Raw genomic sequence first — 27847 nt, forward strand, 5'->3', positions numbered from 1 at the left:
TTTGTGCAGCCCTTTGAGACACTACTGATTTAGGGCTATATAAGTAAACATTGATTGATTGATTGATCTCATGCCTGGATGTAGTATAACGTCATACCCAGGACACTATATATATATATATATATATATATATATATATATATATATATAAAGAAATACTTGAATTTTAGTGAATTCTAGTTATATATACATATTTTATATAAGAAATACTTGAATTTCAGTGTTCATTTATTTACACATTCACACACACATAACACTCATCTACTCATTGTTGAGTTAAGGGTTGAATTGCCCATCCTTTTTTTTCCAACCATATGCATGTCCAATAGATGGCAGTATTGTCCTGTTTAAGATTTTCACAACATTGCTGTTTGCAGACAAACTGCTTTACGGTAGATGGAAAACGGACTGCTGTTGTTGTGTGTTGTTTTACCGCGTTGTGAGGTCGTTAATGAAACTGCCTAACAATAAACCCACATAAGAAACCAAGAACTCGCCCTCGATCATTCTACAGTTATAACGTCATTGGGCAGACACACTCTTTATAAACGTCACTCAGGCCCGCATGGAGCTGGAGGGGGCGTAGCCTCCTGCTCCGCCTGAATTCCGGGACAAAATTTGTCCCGGGAGGTTTTCGGGAGAGGTGCTGAATTTCGTTTTACGTTTTTCAGTGCACGTGTGCGTAAAACGGAATGTTTGATGACTAGATACGTTTCCTATTTGTATATTTTCGTCAATCTACCGTGTATTGTTACTGTTCCCGACAGTACAATGAGTACTTCATTTACGATTGAATTAAAAAAGTGTCTTTGGAGAAATCAAAGCTGCTCACACGGTCAATAAGGTGGGCACTATGTTTGACAGATCAACTTAAAGTGTATTATATTTATCCATGGCAGTGTTTTTGTTGTAAATTGTGAGATGTGTCTGTTAAAATCAAGGTTGTTTTTACAAATGATGACAGATGTGAACAAGAGCATGTATTGTCTTTGTGATGATGTAAATGAGGTATGGTTGTGTTGTATATTAAGTATGTGTCCTTGAAAGGGTATTTTATGGCATTTCTTCATTTGATTACATGCTATGCTATGATTTTATCGTCATCATTTTATTGCATGATTTTTGTATCCGTTTAATTTAGTAAGTCAGGGACTGCAGATGGAAATGCTATTTAGCCATAATCTGGTACAGAACATATCTGTCTTTGATCTAATTGTTTCTGTGCATTGTCCCTTTAAATAAAGACTAAACTAAGTAGCAAAGTACACAGACGATTATTTTACGACCTTTACTTTATTGCAGCGTTATTGACAAACTTTCTGTAGCGTCGACATACATTAAAGACCCCATCTGACAGTTTACAGATAAAAATCAGTGTTTTAAGCTTGTGTAATATTACAGACTAGATTACTTCCGGGCTAACCGTGCGTACGATAAGTGTTTAGACAGCTTTTTTAACATTTTACTCTTTGTCTCATTGCAGCTATTTGCTAAAATCAAAAAAGTTCTTTTTTTTTTTCCGTTAATGTACGCTCGGCACCCCATCTTGACAGGAAAAAAAACAGAAATGTAGAAATTTTTGGCAATTTATTATCAATCAATCAATCAATGTTTACTTATATAGCCCTAAATCACTAGTGTCTCAAAGGGCTGCACAAACCACTACGACATCCTCGGTAGGCCCACATAAGGGCAAGGAAAACTCACACCCAGTGGGACGTCGGTGACAATAATGACTATGAGAACCTTGGAGAGGAGGAAAGCAACGGATGTCGAGCGGGTCTAACATGATACTGTGAAAGTTCAATCCATAATGGATCCAACACAGTCGCGAGAGTCCAGTCCAAAGCGGATCCAACACAGCAGCGAGAGTCCCGTTCACAGCGGAGCCAGCAGGAAACCATCCCAAGCGGAGGCGGATCAGCAGCGCAGCGATGTCCCCAGCCAATACACAGGCAAGCAGTACATGGCCATTGGATCGGACCGGACCCCCTCCACAAGGGAGAGTGGGACATAGAAGAAAAAGAAAAGAAACGGCAGATCAACTGGTCTAAAAAAGGAGTCTATTTAAAGGCTAGAGTATACAAATGAGTTTTAAGGTGAGACTTAAATGCTTCTACTGAGGTGGCATCTCGAACTGTTACCGGGAGGGCATTCCACAGTACTGGAGCCCGACATGTACCGTATTTTTCGGATTATAAATCGCTCCGGAGTATACGTCGCAGGAGGAAAAAAACGTATACGTCGCACTGGAGTGTACCGTTACACCCCTAGTGGACTGCAATCTGACTCAAGTAAACCCCAACATTTTTTTATGTTCCATTGAAAATATTAGAACATTACACACGGCGCTCAAAAACGTTTTAGTACGACTTTGGTAAGCTATGAAGCTGCAACCTGGTTTAGCTCGGTTGGTAGAGCGGCCGTGCCAGCAACTTGAGGGTTGCAGGTTCGATCCCCGCTTACGCCTTCCAAGTCAATACCGTTGTGTCCTTGGGCAAGACACTTTACCCACCTGCTCCCAATGTCACCCACACTGGTTTAAATGTAACTTAGATATTGGGTTTCACTATGTAAAGCGCTTTGAGTCACTTGAGGAAAAAGCGATATATAAATATAATTCACTTCACCCCTTGATAGATTGTCGGCGCAAAGGGACATGTAAGCAAATATTAACATTGTTGTATGTATACTGTATTTTTCGTGTGTGTGACGATTGCTGACATTTTCTTCGTCTCTTCTGCGAATGAGATAAATAATATTATTCAATTGTCCCACTTTCTGGTTGCGGGATCAAGCTTGATTACCAGACGTTTACAGAGTTTTTACTTTCTACTGAGTCTCTCTCGTCCCCCTCAGTCTCTCTGGGCTCCCTCCTCCCTCCGGGCTCCTCACGCTGCTTCAAATCGAGAGACAGGTGATCAGACAACCTGTTCCAGCTGGGTAATCCGCTCACCTGCAGCTGCTTCGTAGCCGGCTTCCGCACATGCTCCGCCCACAGGCGACGCCTGGACCACGCCCCCTCCACATTGATATTTTATGGTAATGTGTTAATAATTTCGCACTTAAGTCACACCCCCGGCCAAACTATGGAAAAAAAAACTGCGACTTATAGTCTGAAAAATACGGTGTGTGTATATGTATATATATGTATATTAAAAAATATTAAAAATATACCTTCATCGGCAGTGCGCCTTATAGTCCGGTGCGCCCCGATGTTCCGCAAAATACGGCATCGTGTGTTTTCATTTGAACTTAAAATGCATGTTTGCAAATGGAAAGGGGCCAGATGAGGTGGTTTCGGGCATCTCAATCAATCAATCAATAAATGTTTATTTATATAGCCCCAAATCACAAATGTCTCAAAGGACTGCACAAATCATTAGGACTACAACATCCTCGGAAGAACCCACAAAAGGGCAAGGAAAACTCACACCCAGTGGGCAGGGAGAATTCACATCCAGTGGGACGCCAGTGACAATGCTGACTATGAGAAACCTTGGGGAGGACCTCAGATGTGGGCAAACCCCCGAAAGCAATGGATGTCGAGCGGGTCTAACATGATACTGCGAAAGTTCAATCCATAGTGGCTCCAACACAGCCGCGAGAGTTCAGTCCAAAGCGGATCCAAGACAGCAGCGAGAGTCCGGTCCACAGGAGACCATCTCAAGCGGAGGCGGATCAGCAGTGTAGAGATGTCCCCAATCGATACAGGCGAGCGGTCCATCCTGGGTCCCGACGAGCGGTCCATTCTGGGTCTCGACTCTGGACAGTCATCGGACCGGACCCCCTCCACAAGGAAGGGGGGCACATAGGAGAAAGAAAAGAAGCGGCAGATCAACTGGTCTAAAAAGGAGGTCTATTTAAAGGCTAGAGTATACAGATGAGTTTTAAGGTGAGACTTAAATGCTTCTACTGACCTGCATCTGGTCAGGATGCCACCCGAACGCCTCCCTAGGAAGGATTTTCGGGCACGTCCGACCGGTAGGAAGCCACGGGGAAGAACCAGGTAACGTTGGGAAGACTATGTCTCCCGGCTGGTCTGAGAACGCCTCGAAATTGCCTTGGGAGGAGTTGGACGAAGTGGCTGGGGAGAGGGAAGTCTGGGCTTCCCTGCTTAGGCTGCTGCCCCCGCGACCCCACCTCGGCTAAGCGGAAGAAGACGAATGGACAAATGCCTGGAACTCATGCGGTTGCGTCACCACTCACTATATCATGGGATCCAATTAAGCATGCAACGTAGTCTACCAAGTGAATTATTAATGAGCTAAAGATGAGATCCCTTCATGTCATTTTTGTTTTTAATTCATGTCACTTATCATTTAAAAGGGTCCCACAAAATTGGCCCTAGTGTGTGAATGTGAGTGTGAATGTTGTCTGTCTATCTGTGTTGGCCCTGCGATGAGGTGGCGACTTGTCCAGGGTGTACCACGCCTTCCGCCCGATTGTAGCTGAGATAGGCGCCAGCGACCCCAAAAGGGAATATGCGGTAGAAATGGATGGATGGATGGACACATCCCCCTAAACCATCAAACTGTGTCCGAGTGTGCCCTCTCTCCGCGTTCGTGGCATCTCTGTAGCTCCACACTGTCAGAAAACCCCAAGGATTGACGGCAACAACACACATAAAAAAAAACAAAAAACCTCGGTCTGGGTGGGGGGGCGCGGCTTTGGAGGTTTGCCGCAGTTGGTCTAACCATGTGCTCGGGAGTTTGCCTAGCAACATAACGGCATACCACCACAGTGCATTTAGTCAGCCCTATTTTATTAGTATTTTTTTTTTGCTGCATCCCCTCCTGCTAATCTGACTCCACAAAGTCAGCACAGGGTGTGCGTGCTGTTTAATATTTAGGGTTGCCAAAACCAAGCGTGCATCCCGTGAGCTCAGCGTGGTGACATGATCTGTCTGACACGCTGTCTGACTGTTGACCTACTTCCTGCCCCCCCCCCCCCCCCCTCCCCACTTACCACCACAACACTGCTACCCCATGTGGGTCAGGGCGAGGGACGCTCTGACAAAAACTGCGTTTAGTGCTCTCGTGCGTCTTATTCGTGAATGTTTACATCCTCAGAAAATATGTCACATGATAACTCCTGTGTGAAGTTGTAAATATTTAACATAGGGCTGGGCGATATGGCCTTTTATTAATATCTCCGTATTTTTAGGCCACGTCACGATCAGAGGTGGGTAGTAACGCGCTACAATTACTCCGTTACATTTACTTGAGTAACTTTTGGGATATCTACGAGTAGTTTTTATGCAACATACTTTTACTTTTACTTGAGTATATTTATAGAGAAGGAACGCTACTTTTACTCCGCTCCATTTATCTACATTCAGCTCGCTACTTTTTTTTTAATCCATCTGTTAATGTTTGTTTTGGTTTTTCAACGTAGGATCCACGCATGCCTGCTTTTCACCAATCACATGCAGTCACTGGTGACGTTGGACCAATCAAACAGAGCCAGGCGGTCACATGACCCGATTTAAACAAGTTGAAAAACTTATTGGGGTGTTTCTATTTAGTGGTCAATTGTACGGAATATGTACTGTACTGTGCAATCTACTAATAAAAGTTTCAATCAATCAATCAAAAGTGTAAAGGAAAAAAGACACTTTTTATTTCAACCGTACTTCCCGTCAAAACCCTAAAGGCTGATCGCACAGTTCCTGTCTTCACAATAAAAGTGCCGCTCCATCGCGCTGTGCGCTAACAAAATAAGAGTCTCCAAAAGCCGGCGCAAACAAGCTAGCAAGCTGCGGAGCTTGTCGCCAATGTATTTCTTGTAAAGTGTAAAAAAAAAACGAATATGGAAGCTGGACAAATAAGATGCCAAAAACCAACGACTTTCATGTGGTTTTAGACAGAAAGGAGGAACTTTTTTTTCGATCCTCCATTTGAAAACGTGGACGTTATCAGCACTATACTGTCTGATTCCAATCAATGCAAGTCATCAGAATCAGGTATTACACCAACTTATTTTCTTGTCTTTATGAAAGCTAGGAATCTATGTGTTAAACATGCATGTATATTCATTAAAACACCTTTAACATGTCAACAAACACAGCAAAATAAATAAATACAAATTATATACTGTATGTATGTATAGGTAGAAAAGCGCTATACAAGTACAACCCACCTACAAATGAGGCATGGTAATGCAATATGTACATACAGCTAGCCTAAACATGCATTGTTAGCATCGATTAGCTTGCAGTCATGCAGTGACCAAATACATCTGATTGGCACTCCACATAAGTCAATAACATCAACAAAACTCACCTTTGTGCATTCACGCACAACGTTAAAAGTTTGGTGGAGAAAATGAGACAGAAAAATAAGCGGCATAAATCACGTCTTAGAAAGTCGGAGAAAGTTATACATGTAAACAAACAAGGGTGAGTTCAAGGACCGTCAAAATGAGTAGGACAGAATCAGTGAAGTATGTTTATACAAACAGTGTGCTTTATAGCAATTAGGGAGGTTTGTTTAATGTTTGTCCTACAGAAACAAAATTAAAACAAAAAATGTTTTTTTCCCCTCATCATTTCCATTTTTCATATATTTTTGTAAAAGCTCCAGAGCCGCGGGTTGCCGACCCCTGCCCTACACTAACCAATAATAAATAAATAACTTCTTACCATTAACGCAACTTCTTGAACTGGTGCGGTAGAAAAACGGATGGATGGATTAAAAATGCACGAGAATGTTTTATATTTTGAACTTTTTTTTTTTAACACTGTGATTACATGTGGAATTATTCATTACTTATCGTGTTAAGCAATGTCAGCTCAAGATTTATCCGAGAGCCAGATGCAGTCATCAAAAGAGCCACATCTGGCTCGTGAGCCATAGGTTCCCTTCCCCTGATATAGAACACGCTATACTTTTACCAAACAATCTGTCACTACTAATTGCTAAATCCGATGAAATCTTATATGTCTAGTCTCTTACGTGAATGAGCTAAATAATATTATTTGATATTTTACGGCAGGGGTGCCCACACTTTTTCTGCAGGCGAGCTACTTTTCAATTGACCAACTCGAGGGGATCTACCTCATTTATATATATCATTTATATTTATTTATTTATGAAAGAGACATTTTTGTAAACAAGTCAAATGTGTTTAATGATAATACAAGCATGTGTAACACATATAGATGTCTTTCTTTCACAAAGACAAGAATATAAGTTGGTGTATTACCTGATTCTGATGACTTGCATTGATTGGAATCAGACAGTAATGATGATAACGCCCACATTTTCAAATAGAGGAGAAAAAAAGTTGTCCTTTCTGTACAATACCACATGAAAGTGGTTGGTTTTTGGCACAATAAAAGCCCTGCTTCATGCTGCCTGCGCTAACAAAATAAGAGTCTCGGACTTGTGCACGCCAGCTTTCTGAGGGATCGCTTGTGCACGCCAGTTTTCCGAGACTCTGTATTTAGTTAGCGCAGGCAGCATGAAGCAGGGCTTTTATTGTGAAGATAGGAAATGTGCAGTCGGCCTTTAGAGTTTTGACGGAAGGTACGGCGCGAGAGTCTGTTGAAATAAAAAGTGTTTCTCGCCTTCCTCTCGGTCATATTTTCATAATAATGATCTTGCAGCAGCCAGCGTCATCTCACAAGACCCTCCGGTACCGTGAATGTCATTTAAGTGACGTCTTGGTGAAGATTGATGATCACTAATTTTTAGGTCTATTTTTTTTAAAAGCCTGGCTGGAGATCGACTGACACACCCCCCGCGGTCGACTGGTAGCTCGCGATCGACGTAATGGGCACCCCTGTTTTACGGTAATGTGTTAACTATGAAAAAAACTGTGACTTATAGTCCGAGAAATATGTTTTTTCCCTTCTTTATTATGCATTTTCGGCAGGTGCGACTTATACTTCGGAAAATACAGTGTATAGAACCAACAAAACTTGCAACAGAGGGCTGGGAGTGGGAGCTACTGTACAAGCGCATCGGGAATGAAGGCGAAAATGAGCAAGTCTTTCATTCTGTGTGGCCCTACAGATGTTTGGCTTTCACAAGCCCAAAATGTACCGGAGTCTGGACGGCTGCTGCATCTGCCGCGCAAAGTCCTCCAGCTCTCGCTTCACCGACAGCAAGCGCTACGAGAAAGACTTCAGGAGCTGCTTCGGGTAAGTGTGGGCAGACGGGAGTGGTTTGGAACTCTTCCAATGGCATTTCTCCGCAGACTGAGTGAAACCCGGTCCGGGGAAATCTGCAACGCCTGCGTGCTCCTGGTGAAGAGATGGAAAAAGCTACCTGTGGGAACCAAAAAGAACTGGAACCACGTACGTCCGAAACGGTGGTCTCCCGCCGACTCTTCAAAGGCCGTCCTGAAGAACTTGTCTTTTATGCAGGTGGTGGACGCTCGAGGAGGTCCCAGTCTGAAGTTGACCTCCAGGCCCAAGAAGATCAAGTCCATCGCCAAGAAAGCACGCCCGAGTCAGATCAGCAGGCTGCAGAAGGAGCTCAAAAGAAACAGTTAGTTCTGCATTTTGCTGTTTTAGCGCAGGGGTGTCCAAACTTTTTCCACTGAGGGCCGCACACTGAAAAATCAGAGCAAGCGGGGGGCCATTTTGATGTTTTTATTTCAAAAACCAATACATGTGTCAAAATATACATTCAGGCCTCCACTCAGGCTTGATCCCAGGGACCCCAAAGGATTTTGGTCCAAAAATATTTAAAATGTGTCATTATTTTGTATTATTGTTATTCAAGGTTTAAATCTCTAGATCATGGGTGTCAAACTCCGTGTAATTTCATTTGGCCCTTGAGGTAATATCAAATTAAGATTAGAGCTGGCCCGTCGTTGCCTCTGTAACACCGCATTCACCGCTGATACTCGTACTTGCTAACCCTCACGATTTTCCCGGGAGACTCCCGAAGTTCAGTGCTTGCTCCCAATCAAAAGGGACTAGGTTCAAATCCCAGTCGGATCAATCGGTAACCAGGAAAGCTTTTATATCATAGTTTACTGAGACTGGTTCTCGATTAAAAATTTCCTTGGGGCCCGAAATTTCCCTTTAAGAAGACCAAGGATGGCTGAGTTGTCAAAACAGGTATCTCCCAATCAAAGAGGACTGGGTTTAAATCCTAGTCAGGTTGATCGGTAACTAGGAAAGATCCAGTGGGAGGAGTTAAAGTTCACCCGGACAACAATATTGGGGGTGTGTCTTGAAGGCACTGCCTTTAGCGTCCTCTACAGCTTACCGTCACGTTCGCTTTTCCGCCATACAAACAACGTGCCGGCACAGTTACATAATACATGCGGCTTTAACACACACGAGTGAATGCAAGGCGTACTTGGTCAACAGCCATACAGGTCACACTGAGGGTGGCCGTATAAACAACTTTAACACCGCTACAAATATGCGCCACACTGTGAACCCACACCAAACAAGAATGACAAACACATTTTGGGAGAACATCCACACCGTAACAGAACATAAACACAACAAAAGAAATACCCAGAACCCCTTGCAGCACTAACTCTTCCAGGACGCTACAATATACACCCCGCTACCACAAAACTCCCCCCAGCCCCCCAAATTTTTTTTACATTTAATTTGATAAGCCATTGATATTTTTTAATTATTATATTATAATTTGAAACTCTATTTTGCTTGTCACTATAAAGTTATTTGTTTGGGTCCCTATTAAAAGGTTCATTTGTTCAACCTTGGCCCGCGGCTTTGTTCAGTTTTAAATTTTGGTCCACTCTGTATTTGAGTTTGACACCCCTGCTCTAGATCAACATTAGGTCTATCTGTCAATATAACGTTTTTAAAGATTTAAATTGTATGCCCTTTTTGTCAAAGAAAACGCTGTTTTGTTATGGGGAAAAAAAACAGAAAATATGCAATAGTTTCCCCCAATAGAATTTTAAAGTGGAATATTTGAGATTATAGAATAATTGGAGCCTTAAAAATGTCAACACATAACACCATTGATTTCAATTTGTTATTATTTTTAGCAATGACACAAAACAAAAAAAATCGCACTAAAATTATTGGGGATCTAAAAGGGTTCTACTCATTAAAAATATAAAAACATTTTTTTTTTTTTATGTTTACTTCAAACACAATCGTCTTGAGATCAACTTCAGATCCATCTGTCAATTATAACTTTTATTGTTGTTTGTTTTTTGTTTGTTCTTATTAAGCCCTTCTTTAGAAAAACAACAACTTTGTTTTTTATATGAAAAACACAAAATATGCAACATTTTCCCCCCAAAATATCTCAAAGTGGAATATTTAATGTAACATTGATTTTGATTCATTATTATTTTTTTTAAAGAAAATAACAGCCTGCATGGCAGCTTTGTGTGAGTAAACATTGCAGCATTTTCTTGTCACATTTCACCTGTTTACTCTTTTATACCACTTTTTCTGTTTTTTATTTTTTTAATCGTATTTTTAGACTGTGCTTAAGGCCGTTAAAATGTGATTTAGGGCTATATAAATAAACATCGATTGATTGATTTTAAGTGCGCCTTATAGTTCAGAAAATAGGGAGATGTCCAATAATATCGGCAGCCCGATAAATGCTTTAAAATGTGATATCGGAAATTATCGGTATCGGTTTCGAAAAGTAAAATGTAATACTTTTTAAAACGCTGCTTTACGGAGTGGTACACGGACCAAGGGAGATGTACAGAGCGCCAATAAACCTTAAAGGCACTGCCTTTGCGTGCCGGCCCAATCACATGACATTTACGGCTTTTCACACACACACACACACAAGTGAATGCAAGCCATACTTGGTCAACAGCCATACAGGTCACTCTGAGGATGGCCGTATAAACAACTTTAACACTGTTACAAATACGCGCCACACTGTGAACCCACACCAAACAAGAATGACAAACACATTTCGGGAGAACATCCACACCATAACACAACAGAACAAATACCCGGAATCCCTTGCAGCACTAGCTATTCCGGGATGCTACAATATACACCCCCCCAGCCACCACCTCAACCTCCTCATGCTCTCTCATGGAGAGCATGTCCCAAATTCCAAGCTGCCGTGTTGAGGCATGTTAAAAAAAAAATAATGCACTTAGAGACTTCAATAATAAATATGTCAGTGCCATGTTGGCATTTGTTTTTCCATAACTTGAGTTGATTAATTTGGGGAAAACCTTGTTACATTGTTTAATGCATCCAGCGAGGCATCACAACAAAATTAGGTATAATAATGTGTTCATTTCACGACTGTATATATATCGGTATCGGTTGATATCGGAATCGGTAATTAAGAGTTGGACAATATAGGCAAAAAAGGCATTATCGTACATATTGCACCACAGTGACAATATCTTCATCCATATTTGACTCCTTGCTGTGGTCTAAACCTGCACTTTGGCCGAGCACATGAGAGAGTTGTGCTTGTTGTGTTTCAGACTCAGACGCCCAGAGCACCACGTCCAGCACCTCCCCCGCCCAGTCCCCCAGCTACAGCAACCTGTCCGACGACGGCTCCGACACGGAGCTCAGTCGGGGCCCCGGACGCTCGCCCGTCTTCTCCTTCCTGGACCTCACCTACTGGAGAAGGTACTATTTCGACGTTTTAGTGTTGATTTGTGTCAGCGATTCAACTTCAAATGTGAAACTCCCGACTTTATTTGTTACAATGTTTACGATCATGGCTTCCGTGAACGTTTCGTACTAGTTGGACTTTGTCAATCTTGTTGCTAGAGTAAATAAACATTTGCTCCATGTTCAAATTGTTGGACTTTCACCCGTGGATGTACAACCGAATGGTATGAGGTTAAATGTCATAAGTGTGGGATAAAACAGTCAAAATTATGGCATTAAAAGTTGTAATTATAAAATAAATAATCAAAATTATGAGATAAGAAGTCAAGAATATCTGGTAAAACATAAATATGACAAACAAGATTGAGATTATGAGATGAAAAGTCATAAGTATAAGATAAAAAAAATGGAAATTGTGAGATAAAAAGTCATGTGTATCAGATAAAACATAATTGAGATACAGAGTTGAAATTATGAGACACGAAAGTTGGAATTTTGAGATTAAATATCATAATTATGAGTTAAAACAATCAAAATTATTGTATAAAAAATTGACTCATACATATAAGGTTAGGAAGTCAAAATTATGAGATTAAAAGTCATAATTATAAGAAAGAATCGAAATTATGAGATAAAAAGTAATGAATATCTGTTAAAACATAATTATGACAAACAAAATTGAGATTATGAGATTAAAAGTCATAACTATAAGATAAAAAAAATTGAGACAAGTTGGAATTTTGAGATAAAAAGTCATAATTATGAGATAAAACAATCAAAATTATTGTATAAAAAATTGGCTCATACTTATGAGGTTAGGAAGTCAAAATTATGAGATTAAAAGTCATAATTATAAGAAAGAATTGAAATTATGAGATAAAAAGTAATGAATATCTGTTAAAACATAATTATGACAAACAAAATTGAGATTATGAGATGAAAAGTCATAATTATAAAATAAAAAATCAAAGTTGTGAGATAGAAAGTCATGAGTATCAGATAAAAAGTTACAATGTTGCAATTATGAGACACGAAAGTGGGAATTTTGAGATAAAAAGTCATAATTATGAGATAAAACAATCAAAATTATTGTATAAAAAATTGACTCATACTTATGAGGTTAGGAAGTCAAAATTATGAGATTAAAAGTCATAATTATAAGAAAGAATCGAAATTATGAGATAAAAAGTAATGAATATCTGTTAAAACATAATTATGACAAACAAAATTGAGATTATGAGATTAAAAGTCATAACTATAAGATAAAAAAAATTAAGAGACACGAATGTTGGAATTTTGTGATAAAAAGTCATAATTATGAGATAAAACAATCAGAATTATGGCATAAAAAGTTGTAATTATGAGATAAAGACTAATGAGGTTAGGAAGTCGAATTTATGAGATAGAAAGTCATAATTGTAAAATAAATAATCAAAATTTATGAGATAAGAAGTCATGAATATCTGGCAAAACATGACAAACCAAATTGAGATTATGAGGTTAAATGTCATAATTATAAAATAAAATTCAAATTTGTGAGATAGAAAGTCATGAGTATCAGCTAAAAAGTTGCAAAGTTGCCATTATGAGACACGAAAGTTGGAATTTTGAGATAAAAAGTCATAATTATGAGATAAAACAATCAAAATTATGGCATAAAAAATTGTAATTAGGAGATAAAAATTCATACTTATGAGGTTAGGAAGTCCAAAAAATGAGATGAAAAGTCCTTATTGTAGGATAAAGAGTCAAAATTATGAGATAAGAAGTCATGAATATCTGGTAAAACATAAATATGACAAACAAAATTGAGATTATGAGATGAAAAGTCATAACTATAAGTTAAAAAAAATGGATATTGTGAGATAAAAAGTCACGAGTATCAGATAAAACATAATTGAGATACAGAGTTGAAATTATTAGACACAAATTGGAATTATGAGATTTAATGTCATAATTATGAGATAAAACAATGAAAATGATGGCATAAAAAGTTGTAATTAGGAGATACAAATGTGTTCGTATAAGGTTAGGAAGTCAAAATTATGAGATAAAAAGTCTTAATTATAAGATAAAGAATCAAAATTATGAGATAAGAAGTCATGAATATCTGGTAAAACATAATTATGAGATACAAAATTGAGATTATGAGATGAAAAGTCATAACTATAAGTTAAAAAAAAATGGAAATTGTGAGATATAAAGTCATGAGTATCAGATAAAACATAATTGAGATACAAAATTGGAACTATTAGATTAAATGTCATAATTATGAGATAAAACAATCAAAATTATGGCATAAAAAGTTGTAATTAGGAGATAAAAATTCATACTTATGAGGTTAGGAAGTCAAAATTATGAGATAAAAAGTCATAATTATAAAATAAAGAATCAACATTTTGAGATAAGAAGTCATGAATATCTGGTAAAACATAATTATGAGATAAAAAATTGAGATTATGAGATGAAAAGTCATAACTATAAGATAAAAAAAATTGAAATTGTGAGATAAAGAGTCATGTCTATCAGATAAAACATGATTGAGATGCACAATTTTAATTATGAGACATGAAAGTTGGAACTGTGAGATTAAATGTCATAATTATGAGATAAAACAATCAAAATTATGGCATAAATAATTGTCATTTGGAGATAAAAATTCATACTTATAAGGTTGGGAAGTCAAAATTATGAGATAAAAAGTCCTAATTATAAGATAAAGAATCTAAATTATGAGATAAGAAGTCATGAATATCTGGTAAAACATAATTATGAGTTACAAAATTGAGATTATGAGATGAAAAGTCATAACTACAAGATATGAAAAAATGGAAATAGTGAGATATAAAGTCATGAGTATTAGATAAAACATGATTGAGACACGAAAATTGGAATTATGAGATTAAATGTCATAATTATGAGAAAGCAATCAAAATTATGGCATACAGAATAGGAATTTTGAGATAAAGACTCATACTTATAAGGTTAGGAAGTCAAAAATATGAGATAAAAAGTCATAATTATAAGAAAGAATCGAATTATGAGATAAGAAGTCATGAATATCTGGTAAAACATAATTATGACAAACAAAATTGAGATTATGAGATGAAGTCATAATTATAAAATAGAAAAATTCAAAATTGTGAGATAAAAAGTCATGAGTATCAGATAAAACATAATTGAGATACAAAATTGAAATTAAGAGACAGGAAAGTTGGAATTATGAGACAGTCATAATTATGAAATACATACAATGATAAAATACATTTTGACTTTTTAGCTCATATTTTTTACATTTTATCAATTTTTTCTTATAATTGACTTTTTAGCTCATATTTTTTACATTTTATCTTATAATTATGACTTTAGCATATAATTGACTTTTTATCACATCATTTCGACTTGTTTATCTCCTCATTTTGACTTTTTAGTTCATACTTTGGATTTTTTTTATCTCATCTTGATTTATATCATTATTTCAAAATGTTTATCTCCTAATTATGACTTTTTAGCTCATAGTTTTGACTTTTTCTAAATTTTATATTATAATTATGACTTTTAAACTCACATTTTTGACATTTTCTCAATTTATCTTATGACTTTTTAGCTGACATTTTAGACATTTTCTCAAATTTCTCTTAGGACTTTTTAGCTAATAATTATTACTTTTTATCAAATAATTTTGACTTGTTTATCTCCTCATTTTGACTTTTTAGCTCATAATTTGGATTTTTTTTTATCTCAATATTTGATTTATCTCTATTTCAAAATGTTTATCTCCTGATTATGACTTTTTAGATCATAATTTGGACATTTTCTCAATTTTATCTTATGACTTTTTACCTCCATAATTTGGACATTTTCTCAATTTTATCTTAGAATTATGACTTTTTATCACATCATTTCGACTTGTTTAACTCCTCATTTTGACTTTTTAACACATAATTTGGATTTTTTAAATATCATAATGTTGATTTATCTCATTTCAAAATATTTATCTCCCAATTATGACTTTTGGCTCATATTTGACATTTTCTCAATTTTATCTTATAATTATGACTAACTTATAATTATGACTTTTTATCACATCATTTCGACTTGTTTATCTCCTAATTATGACTTTTTAGATCATAATTTTGACTTTTTCTCAATTTTATCCTATAATTTTGACTTTTTAGCGCATAATTTGGACATTTTCTCAATTTTATCTTATATTTATGACTTTTTATCTTATAATTATGACTTTTTATCACACCATGTCAACTTGTTAATCTCTTTATTTTAACTTTTTAGTTCATAATTCGGATTTTTTATCTCATAATCTTGATTTATCTCGTTATTTCAAAATGTTTATCTCTAATTATGACTTTTTAGCTCATAATTTGGACATTTTCTCAATTTCATCTTATAATTATGACTTTTTATCACATAATTTCGACTTGTTTAACTCCTCATTTTGACTTTTTAGCTCATAATTTGCATTTTTAATCTCATAATCTTGATTTATCTCATTATTTCGAAATGTTTTTCTCCTAATTATGACTTTTTAGCTCATATTTTTGACATTTTCTCAATTTTATCTTAGTTATTACTTTCTAGCTCATATTTTTGACATTTTCTCAATGTTATTTTATAATTATGACTTTAGCTTATAATTATGACTTTTTATCACATCATTTCGACTTGTTTATCTCCTAATTATGACTTTTTAGCTCATCATTTTGACTTTTTCTCAATTTTATCTTATAATTTTGACTTTTTGGCGCATAATTTGGACATTTTCTCAATTTTATCTTATATTTATGACTTTTTATCTTATAATTATGACTTTTTATCACACCATGTCAACTTGTTAATCTCCTTATTTTAACTTTTTAGTTCATAATTCGGATTTTTTATCTCATAATCTTGATTTATCTCGTTATTTCAAAATATTTATCTCCCAATTATGACTTTTAGCTCATATTTGACATTTTCTCAATTTTATCTTATAATTATGACTAACTTATAATTATGACTTTTTATCACATCATTTCGACTTGTTTATCTCCTAATTATGACTTTTTAGATCATAATTTTGACTTTTTCTCAATTTTATCCTATAATTTTGACTTTTTAGCGCATAATTTGGACATTTTCTCAATTTTATCTTATATTTATGACTTTTTATCTTATAATTATGACTTTTTATCACACCATGTCAACTTGTTAATCTCCTTATTTTAACTTTTTAGTTCATAATTCGGATTTTTTATCTCATAATCTTGATTTATCTCGTTATTTCAAAATGTTTATCTCTAATTATGACTTTTTTGGTCATAATTTGGACATTTTCTCAATTTCATCTTAGTTATTACTTTCTAGCTCATATTTTTGACATTTTCTCAATGTTATTTTATAATTATGACTTTAGCTTATAATTATGACTTTTTATCACATCATTTCGACTTGTTTATCTCCTAATTATGACTTTTTAGCTCATAATTTTGACTTTTTCTCAATTTTATCTTAATTTTGACTTTTTAGCGCATAATTTGGACATTTTCTCAATTTTATCTTATATTTATGACTTTTTATCTTATAATTATGACTTTTTATCACACCATGTCAACTTGTTAATCTCCTTATTTTAACTTTTTAGTTCATAATTCGGACTTTTTGTCTCATAATCTTGATTTATCTCGTTATTTCAAAATGTTTATCTCCTAATTATGACTTTTTAGCTCATAATTTGGACATTTTCTCAATTTCATCTTATAATTATGACTTTTTATCAATTCATTTCGACTTGTTTATCTCCTCATTTTGACTTTTTAACAAATAATTTGCATTTTTTTAATCTCATAATGTTGATTTATCTCATTATTTCTAAATGTTTTTCTCCTAATTAGCTCATATTTTTGACATTTTCTCAATTTTATCTCATTGTTATGACTTTCTTAGCTCATATTTTTGACATTTTCTCAATGTTATCTTATAATTATGACTTTAGCTTATAAGTATGACTTTTTATCACATCTTTTCGACTTGTTTATCTCCTAATTATGACTTTTTAGCTCATCATTTTGACTTTTTCTCAATTTTATCTTATAATTTTGACTTTTTGGCGCATAATTTGGACATTTTCTCAATTTTATCTTATATTTATGACTTTTTATCTTATAATTATGACTTTTTATCACACCATGTCAACTTGTTAATCTCCTTATTTTAACTTTTTAGTTCATAATTCGGATTTTTTATCTCATAATCTTGATTTATCTCGTTATTTCAAAATGTTTATCTCTAATTATGACTTTTTTGGTCATAATTTGGACATTTTCTCAATTTCATCTTAGTTATTACTTTCTAGCTCATATTTTTGACATTTTCTCAATGTTATTTTATAATTATGACTTTAGCTTATAATTATGACTTTTTATCACATCATTTCGACTTGTTTATCTCCTAATTATGACTTTTTAGCTCATAATTTTGACTTTTTCTCAATTTTATCTTAATTTTGACTTTTTAGCGCATAATTTGGACATTTTCTCAATTTTATCTTATATTTATGACTTTTTATCTTATAATTATGACTTTTTATCACACCATGTCAACTTGTTAATCTCCTTATTTTAACTTTTTAGTTCATAATTCGGACTTTTTGTCTCATAATCTTGATTTATCTCGTTATTTCAAAATGTTTATCTCCTAATTATGACTTTTTAGCTCATAATTTGGACATTTTCTCAATTTCATCTTATAATTATGACTTTTTATCAATTCATTTCGACTTGTTTATCTCCTCATTTTGACTTTTTAACAAATAATTTGCATTTTTTTAATCTCATAATGTTGATTTATCTCATTATTTCTAAATGTTTTTCTCCTAATTAGCTCATATTTTTGACATTTTCTCAATTTTATCTCATTGTTATGACTTTCTTAGCTCATATTTTTGACATTTTCTCAATGTTATCTTATAATTATGACTTTAGCTTATAAGTATGACTTTTTATCACATCTTTTCGACTTGTTTATCTCCTAATTATGACTTTTTAGCTCATAATTTTGACTTTTTCTCAATTTTATCTTATAATTTTGACTTTTTAGTGCATAATTTGGACATTTTCTCAATTTTATCTTATATTTATGACTTTTTATCTTATAATTATGACTTTTTATCACATCATGTCAACTTGGTGTGGTGCAGGCAGCGAGTGTGTTGTGGAATCATCTACAAGGGTCGCTTCGGGGAGGTGCTCATCCACCCCCACCTCTTCAAGCCCTGCAAGAAGCAGCGGCAGGACGACGGGGACGAGGACGAAGAAGAGGAGGAGGATGAAGAGGCGGAGGCCGACCCCACCCAGGTGGCTGTCAGTCTGATGTCGCCCCCGCCCGACCAGCAAGCCGAGGAGTCGGCCGCCTGCGGCCAGAGCGCTGCCGCGATGTCCGAAGAAGTCTGGTAATCATCTCCGAAGAAGGAAAAAAAAAAAGTTTGTTCCTTTTTCAAGAAGCACTTACACGAAGGAGTCGCCTTCCCACCAGCAAGCAGCTGAACATCACAACCATGCTGGAGGTTTGTCCTCTTTAGTACGGACCGTCTTGTCTTTGACTCTACCGGGTCTCACTCTTCCCGACACCACCTCTAGTTCTTTCCTGTCTTTACGTGCACCTTTTTACTTTGAAGTCCACAACGCAATAGATTCCTCTTCTTCCTGGAGACGGTGCTAGCTTTTAAGTTGCTTACAAATGAGCTCCTCCTGGAGAAGAGTCACAATTTACAGTGGATTTAGAAGGTGAAAAAAATATCGATAAGCATGCTTCATTCCCACTTCCCACTCATGCTTGCATTTTCAGACTAAAGGCTGGCTGATCATTGATTTGACCTCTTTTCCAGGTCCCCACAATATCTCAAAATGACAGAAAATGGGGAAAAAAAATGTTTTTTTGCTAAAATGTCATAAGAACCCTTACCCAAAAATGTAAAAAAAAGTGTCTTGTTTCAACAGCACAATTTGGTGGAGTTATGTACTTGACAAAAAAAGGGGAAATAACTGCTGAAAACATGTTTTATATTCTACTTTCTTCAAAATAGCCACCCTTTGCTCTGATTACTGCTTTGCACACTCTTGGCATTTTTCTCCATGAGCTTCAAGCACACCTGTGAAGTGAAAATCATTTCAGGGGGACTACGTCTTGAAGCTCATGGAGAGAATGCCAAGAGTGTTCACATGCCAATCGCATGCAGAGGGCAAGATATCCATCATTTTTTCTTGACACGTCTCTTTTATTTTGAAAAGACTGGTGCAGGGTCATTTTAACCGTGCCACCTTCACCTTCTACAGCCACTGTCAAAAATCCAGTTAGGCTTTTCCAACCCATTGGCGACTCCACGTGCTTCAACACACACACACACACTTGTATTTCTGACCTTCTTGAGACCTCCGAACAATGCCTCCCTCTTTAGGCCCACTTTTTCTAGATGTGTAAAGATTTGTATTTACAACGATATATACATACTATGCAAATATAAAAAAAATTTGGGGGAAAAATAAGTTGGAATTTCTCAAGAAAAACTTAGAATTTTGGCAGTAGTATAGTAAAAGTCGTCATTTTACTCAAGGCAAGTCGCAATTTTACAAGAAAAGCTTAACATTTGTGCGATATTATGATAAAAGTTAGAATTTCAGAATCAGACATACTTTATAAAAATAAAAAAATCCCCTTAGATTTTTACTCAATAACAGTCGCAATTTTACAAGAAAAGCTTAAAATGTTGGCAATTTTATGAATAGAGTCGTCATTTTACTCGACCAAAGTCACAATTCTATGAGAAAACTGTAAAATGTTGGCAATATTATAATAATAATCGGAATTTTACATGGCAAAATGATGACAAAAGTCATAATTTTACTAAAAAAAAATGTCACTTTTTTTTACAAGAACCAAGACAATAGGCAATATTGTGATAAGTCTGAACAGTCGCAATTTTACAAGAAAAGCTTAACATTTGTGTGATATTATGATAAAAGTTTGAATTTCAGAATCAGACATACTTTATTAATCCCCAAAAGGGGAAAAAAAATCCCCTTAGATTTTTACTCAATAACAGTCGCAATTTTACAAGAAAAGCTTAAAATGTTGGCAATTTTATGAATAGGGTCGTCATTTTACTCGACCAAAGTCACAATTCTATGAGAAAACTGTAAAATGTTGGCAATATTATAATAATAATAGGAATTTTACATGGCAAAATGATGAGAAAAGTCATAATTTTACTAAAAAAAAATGTCACTTTTTTTTACAAGAACCAAGACAATAGGCAATATTGTGATAAGTCTGAACAGTCGCAATTTTACAAGAAAAGCTTAGCATTTGTGTGATATTATGATAAAAGTTTGAATTTCAGAATCAGACATACTTTATTAATCCCCAAAAGGGGAAAAATAAAAAATCCCCTTAGATTTTTACTCAATAAGAGTCGCAATTTTACAAGAAAAGCTTAAAATGTTGGCAATTTTATGAATAGAGTCGTCATTTTACTCGACCAAAGTCACAATTCTATGAGAAAACTGTAAAATGTTGGCAATATTATAATAATAATCGGAATTTTACATGGCAAAATGATGGAAAAAGTCATTTTACTGAAATTTTTTTCGCTTTTTTACAAGAACAACCAAAAAAATTGGCAATATTGTGATAAGTCTGAATTTTATATGACAAATGTTAACATTTTGCATTACAGAGTAACAATTTTACAAGAAAATATTAAAAACAGAAAGAACATCAGAAATTGTTCCCAATTTTATAAGAAAAAAATCGACACATTGTGAGAAAAAAAAATGCTTTAATCTTTTGTATGTAATTGTTTTATGTCTCTATATACATATTTATTTTATTCCTTAATTAATTTTGACCAAAGGGGGCGCATTTCAATTTCTTACACTTGTTATTTCATATGTTAACCAGAGAGGGGAAGCCCTTCAAATTTTTACACACACTTGTTATTTCATATGTTGACAAGAGTGGTGCCTCCTTTTGGGACCACCCTACTTTTGACCACCAGGGGGTGCAAATGAGACATTCTCTATTAAATGCAATGTTATTGGGACCATGATTTATGTCCTCACTTGTTCACACCTCCTCATATGGATCTACTTTCCCCTGTTGATGTCTCAAGAAGATCAGAAGTACAAGAACACACACACACACACACACACACACGACAGTAGCATCAGCAGCGTCCTCTCCCGTCTTGTAGGAGTTTAGCCTCTGCAAATACTGGTGTGGAAAAGAAGGCCTGTTCACAGCTCCAACAGCAAACACACCAGCCTTACTCGTCGTGTCACAGCTCACAGGTGTCCAAAGTGCGGCTCAGGGGCCATTTTCCAGGCTCGGCTCATTTTTTTTTAATTCACCCTTAAGAAAAAATGTATGTAATGATCATTTAGCTTTGAGCTACAACACAAAGCTAAAATGTCGATGTTTTGTTCCGATAGCTTAGCATATACTGTATATACCTACGTCGTACAAAATGTATCAAGGTGCACCCCCCGGATTGGTTGGGACACCCCTGGCTTATTCGTTTATTCCGCTTTGGTTTCGTGGAACAACTAAAAAGGGATTTTAAGCGATATTTATCGAGGCCTCAGCAACACATAGTGCATTTTTTTTGTTCCTGCATGACGACCCTCGAAACACCCGGCCATCTGATTGCATGGCCTTATATAAACTTGTAAATTTTACTTTTTTTTAATTTTATTTTTGTTTGGGATCGATTTCTCCCGAGTTTATTTTTGTATGTAAAGAAAAAAAAAAGATAAGAAAAAACTGAAACTTAGAAGTGTCTTTGCATAACAATAATCCACAATACCACAGTGAAAACACACACATTTCTTGTATTTCTTACCTTCTCGAGACCTCCGGAATATGCATACCTCTTTAGGACCGCCCTTTCTAGATGTGTATTTACAACATGAATAATATATACATACTATGCAAACATAAAAAAAGCTTCTTGTGAAAAATGAGTTGGAATTTCAAACGAAAAAGGTCACAATTTCAGAAGAAAAACTTAGAATTTTGCCAGTGTTATAATAAAAGTCATCATTTTACTAAAAGCAAGTCAAAATTTTACAAGAGAAAATGGACATTAATGCAATGTTATGATAAAAGTTCGAATTTTACTCAAGAACAGTCGCAATTTTACAAGAAAAGTTTAAAATCATGAAAAGAGTCGTGATTTTACTCGACAAAAGTCACAATTTTATAAGAAAATTGAAAAATGTTGGCAATATTATAATAATAATCGGAATTTTACTTGGCAAAATGATGAGAAAAGTAATAACTTACTCAACGCAAGTCAAAGTTTCATAATAAAAACTTAGAATTTCGGCAGCATTATAATAAAAGTCATAATTTTACTAAAAGCAAGTCAAAATTTTACAACAAAAAAATGAACATTTGTGCAGTATTATGATAAAAGTTGGAATTAAACTCAATAGCAGTCGCAGTTTTACAAGAAAAGCTTAAAATGTTGAAACTTTATGAAAAGACTCGTAATTTTACTCGGCAAAAGTCACAATTTTGTAAGAAAACTTTAAAATGTTGGCGATATTATAATAATCCGAATTTTACTTGGCAAAATGTTAACAAAAGTCATAATTTACTCAACGCAAGTCAAAGTTTCTGAATAAAAAGTTAGTTTTTGTGCGCAGCAGTATAATAAAAGTCATAATTTTACTAAAAGCAAGTCAAAATTTTACAAAGAAAACGGAACATTTGTGCAATGTTATGATAAAAGTATGAATTTTACTCGACAGTCGCAATTTTACAAAAAAAGCTTAAAATGTGGGCATCTTTATGAAAAGGCTCGTTATTTCACTCAACAAAAGTCACAATTTATAAGAAAACTTTAAATTGTTGGCAATATTATTATAATAATCCAAATTTTACTCGACAAAAGTCACAATTTTGTAAGAACATTTTTAAATGTTTGCAATATTATAATAATAATCGGAATTTTACTTGGCAAAATAATGGCAAAATTCATAATTTACTCAACGCAGGTCAAAGTTTCCAAATAAAAACTTTTAATTTTGGCAGTATTATAATAAAAGTCATAATTTTACTAAAAGCAATTGAAAATTTTACAAAGAAAACGGAACATTTGTACAATGTTGTGATAAAAGTAGGAATTTTACTGAATGACAGTCGCAATTTTACAAGAAAAGCTTAAAATGTCGGCAACTTCATGAAAAGAGTCGTAATTATACTCCACAAAAGTCACAATTTTATAAGAAAATTGAAAAATGTTGGCAATATAATAATAATCTGAATTTTTCTTGGCAAAATGGTGACAAAAGTAATAACTTACTCAACGCAAGTCAAAGTTTCAGAATAAAAACTTACAATTTCGGCAGCAATATAATAAAAGTCATAATTTTACTAAAAGCAAGTCAAAATTTTTACAACAAAAAAATTTACATTTGTGCAGTATTATGATAAAAGTTGGAATTAAACTCAATAGCAGTCGCAATTTTACAAGAAAAGCTTAAAATGTTGGCAACTTTATGAAAAGAGTCGTAATTTCACTCGACAAAAGTCACAATTTTATAAGAAAACTTAAAAATTTTGGCAATATTATAATCTGAATTTTACTTGGAAAAATTATGACAGTCATAATTTACTCAATGCAAGTCCGAGTTTCAAATTAAAAATTTATAATTTTGGCAGTATTATATTAAAAGTCATAATTTTAGTAAAAGCAAGTCAAAATTTTACAAGAAAAATTGCACATTTCTGCAATATTATGATAAAAGTTGGAATTTTACTCAATAGCAGTTGCAATTTTACAAGAAGAGCTTAAAATGTTGGCAACTTTATGAAAAGAGTCGTAATTTTACACGGCAAAAGTCACAATTTTATAGGAAAACTTTAAAATGTTGGCAATGTTATAATAATTCGAATTTTACATGGCAAAATGTTGACACAAGTCAATTTATTCAACGCAAGTAAAAGTTTCTGAATAAAAACTTAGAATTTTGGCAGCATTATAATAAGTCATAATTCTACTAAAAGCAAGTCAAAATTTTACAACAAAAACTGAACATATGTGCAGTATTATGATAAAAGTTGGAATTTTACTCAATAGCAGTCGCAATTTTACAAGAAAAGTTAAAAGTGTCAGCAACTTTATGAAAAGAGTTGTAATTTTACTCGACAAAAGTCACAATTTTATTAGAAAACTTTAAAATTTTGGCAATATTATAATCTGAATTTTACTTGGAAAAATTATGACAGTCATAATTTACTCAACGCAAGTCCAAGTTTCAAATTAAAAATTTATAATTTTGGCAGTTTTATAATAAAAGTCATAATTTTACTAAAAGCAAGTCAAAATTTTACAAGAAAAATTGCATATTTCTGCAATATTATGATAAAAGTTGGAATTTTACTCAATAGCAGTTGCAATTTTACAAGAAGAGCTTAAAATGTTGGCAACTTTATGAAAAGAGTCGTAATTTTACACGGCAAAAGTCACAATTTTATAGGAAAACTTTAAAATGTTGGCAATGTTATAATAATTCGAATTTTACATGGCAAAATGTTGACACAAGTCAATTTATTCAACGCAAGTAAAAGTTTCTGAATAAAAACTTAGAATTTTGGCAGCATTATAATAAGTCATAATTCTACTAAAAGCAAGTCAAAATTTTACAACAAAAACTGAACATATGTGCAGTATTATGATAAAAGTTGGAATTTTACTCAATAGCAGTCGCAATTTTACAAGAAAAGTTAAAAGTGTCAGCAACTTTATGAAAAGAGTTGTAATTTTACTCGACAAAAGTCACAATTTTATTAGAAAACTTTAAAATTTTGGCAATATTATAATCTGAATTTTACTTGGAAAAATTATGACAGTCATAATTTACTCAACGCAAGTCCAAGTTTCAAATTAAAAATTTATAATTTTGGCAGTTTTATAATAAAAGTCATAATTTTACTAAAAGCAAGTCAAAATTTTACAAGAAAAATTGCATATTTCTGCAATATTATGATAAAAGTTGGAATTTTACTCAATAGCAGTTGCAATTTTACAAGAAAAGCTTAAAATGTTGGCAACTTTATGAAAAGAGTCGTAATTTTACACGACAAAAGTCACAAATTTATAAGAAAACTTTAAAATGTTGACAATATTATAATAATCCGAATTTTACATGGCAAAATGTTGACTAAGGTCATAATTTACTCAACGCAAGTCAAAGTTTCTGAATAAAAAATTAGAATTTTGGCTGCATTATAATAAAAGTCATAATTTTACTAAAAGCAAGTCAAAGTTTTACAACAAAAACTGAAAAAATTTTTGGGCAATATTATAATAATAATCCGGATTTTATCTGACAAAAGTCATAATTTTGTAAGAAAAATTTAAGACGTTGGCAATATATTAATAATTCGAATTTTACTTGGCAAAATAATGGCAAAATTCATAATTTACTCAACGCAGGTCAAAGTTTCAAAATAAAAACTTTTAATATTGGCAGTATTATAATAAAAGTCATAATTTTAGTATAAGCAAGGGAAAATTTTACAAAGAAAACGGAACATTTGTGCAATGTTATGATAAAAGCGGAATTCTACTCAATGACAGACGCAATTTTACAAGAAAAGCTTAAAATGTTGGAGACTCAATGAAAAGTCATAATTTCACTCGACAAAAGTCACAATTTCAAGAAAACTGTTGGCAAAATTACAATAATCTAAATTTTACTTGGCAAAATTATGACAAAAGTCATAAAATACTCAATGCAAGTCCAAGTTTCAAAGTAAAAACTTGGAATTTTGGCAGCATTATAATGAAAGCCATAATTTTACTAAAAGCAAGTCAAAATTTTACAACAAAAACTGAACTGTGCAGTGTTATGATAAAATTTTTAATTTTACTCAATAGCTGTCGCAATTTTACAAAAAAAGCTTAAAATGTGGGCATCTTTATGAAAAGTCTTGTTATTTTACTCAACAAAAGTCACAATTTATAAGAAAACTTTAAAATGTTGGCAATATTATAATAATAATCCAAATTTTACTTGACAAAAGTCACAATTTTGTATGAAAAATTTAAAATGTTGGCAATATAATAATCCGAATTTTACTCGACAAAAGTCACAATTTTGTAAGAAAAATTTAAAATGTTGGCAATATTATTTTAATAATCCGAATTTTACTTGGCAAAATAATCGCAAAATTCATAATTTACTCAACGCAGGACAAAGTTTCAGAATAAAAACTTAGAATTTTGGCAGCAGTATAATAAAAAGTCATAATTTTACCAAAAGCAAGTCAAAATTTTACAAAGAAAACGGAACATTTGTGCAATGTTATGATAAAATTATGAATTTTACTCAAGGACAGTCGCAATTTTACAAAAAAAGCTTAAAATGTGGGCATCTTTATGAAAAGGTTTGTTATTTTACTCAACAAAAGTCACAATTTATAAGAAAACTTTAACATTTTGGCAATATTACAATAATAATCCGAATTTTACTTGACAAAAGTCACAATTTTGTAAGAACATTTTTAAATGTTTGCAATATTATAATAATAATCGAAATTTTACTTGGCAAAATTCATAATTTACTCAACGCAGGTCAAAGTTTCCAAATAAAAACTTTAAATTTTGGCAGTATTGTAATAAAAGTCATAATTTTACTAAAAGCAATTGAAAATTTTACAAAGAAAACGGAACATTTGTGCAATGTTATGATAAAAGTGGGAATTCTACTCAATGACAGTCGCAATTTTACAAGAAAAGCTTAAAATGTTCGAAACTTTATGAAAAGTTGTAATTTCACTCGACAAAAGTCACAATTTCATAAGAAAACTGTTGGCAATATTACAATAATCTAAATTTTACATGGCAAAATGATGACAAAAGTCAAAAAATACTCAAAGCAAGTCCAAGTTTCAAAGTAAAAACCTGGAATTTTGGCAGCATTTTAATGAAAGCCATAATTTTACTAAAAGAAAGTAAAAATTTTACAACAAAAACTGAACTGTGCAGTATTATGATAAAAGTTGGAATTTTACTCAATGGCAGTCACAATTTTACAAGAAAAGCTTAAATTGTTGGCAACTTTATGAAAAGTCACAATTCTGTAAGACAAATTTAAAATGTTGGCAATATTATAATAATAATCCGAATTTTACTTGGTAAAATTATGACAGAAGTAATTTTACTCGAAAAATTTCACTATTTTACAAGAACAACAAAATAATTGGCAATATTGTGATGAAAATCAAAAT

The 27847-nt window shown here is 33.7% G+C and overlaps 2 protein-coding genes across 2 annotated transcripts in view; both read left to right on the forward strand.

Annotated features, from left to right (window-relative positions):
- sinhcaf (SIN3-HDAC complex associated factor) overlaps positions 1–19070 on the forward strand; it is a 23547-nt gene extending 4477 nt beyond the window's left edge. The window contains 6 exon segments of the mRNA XM_061894211.1: positions 8019–8146; positions 8203–8302; positions 8372–8495; positions 11419–11569; positions 18750–18837; positions 18839–19070. Of these exon segments, the coding sequence (XP_061750195.1) occupies positions 8019–8146; positions 8203–8302; positions 8372–8495; positions 11419–11569; positions 18750–18837; positions 18839–18922 (675 nt within the window). The 3' untranslated portion in view covers positions 18923–19070.
- kxd1 (KxDL motif containing 1) overlaps positions 19003–27847 on the forward strand; it is a 35813-nt gene continuing 26968 nt past the window's right edge. The window contains exon 1 of the mRNA XM_061894215.1: positions 19003–19115. The gene's annotated coding sequence lies outside the window, so the exon portion shown is untranslated. The remainder of the gene's footprint in view (positions 19116–27847) is intronic.

Source organism: Nerophis ophidion, linkage group LG03, assembly GCF_033978795.1.
Source record: "Nerophis ophidion isolate RoL-2023_Sa linkage group LG03, RoL_Noph_v1.0, whole genome shotgun sequence".
In the NCBI taxonomy this organism is placed as follows: domain Eukaryota; kingdom Metazoa; phylum Chordata; class Actinopteri; order Syngnathiformes; family Syngnathidae; genus Nerophis; species Nerophis ophidion.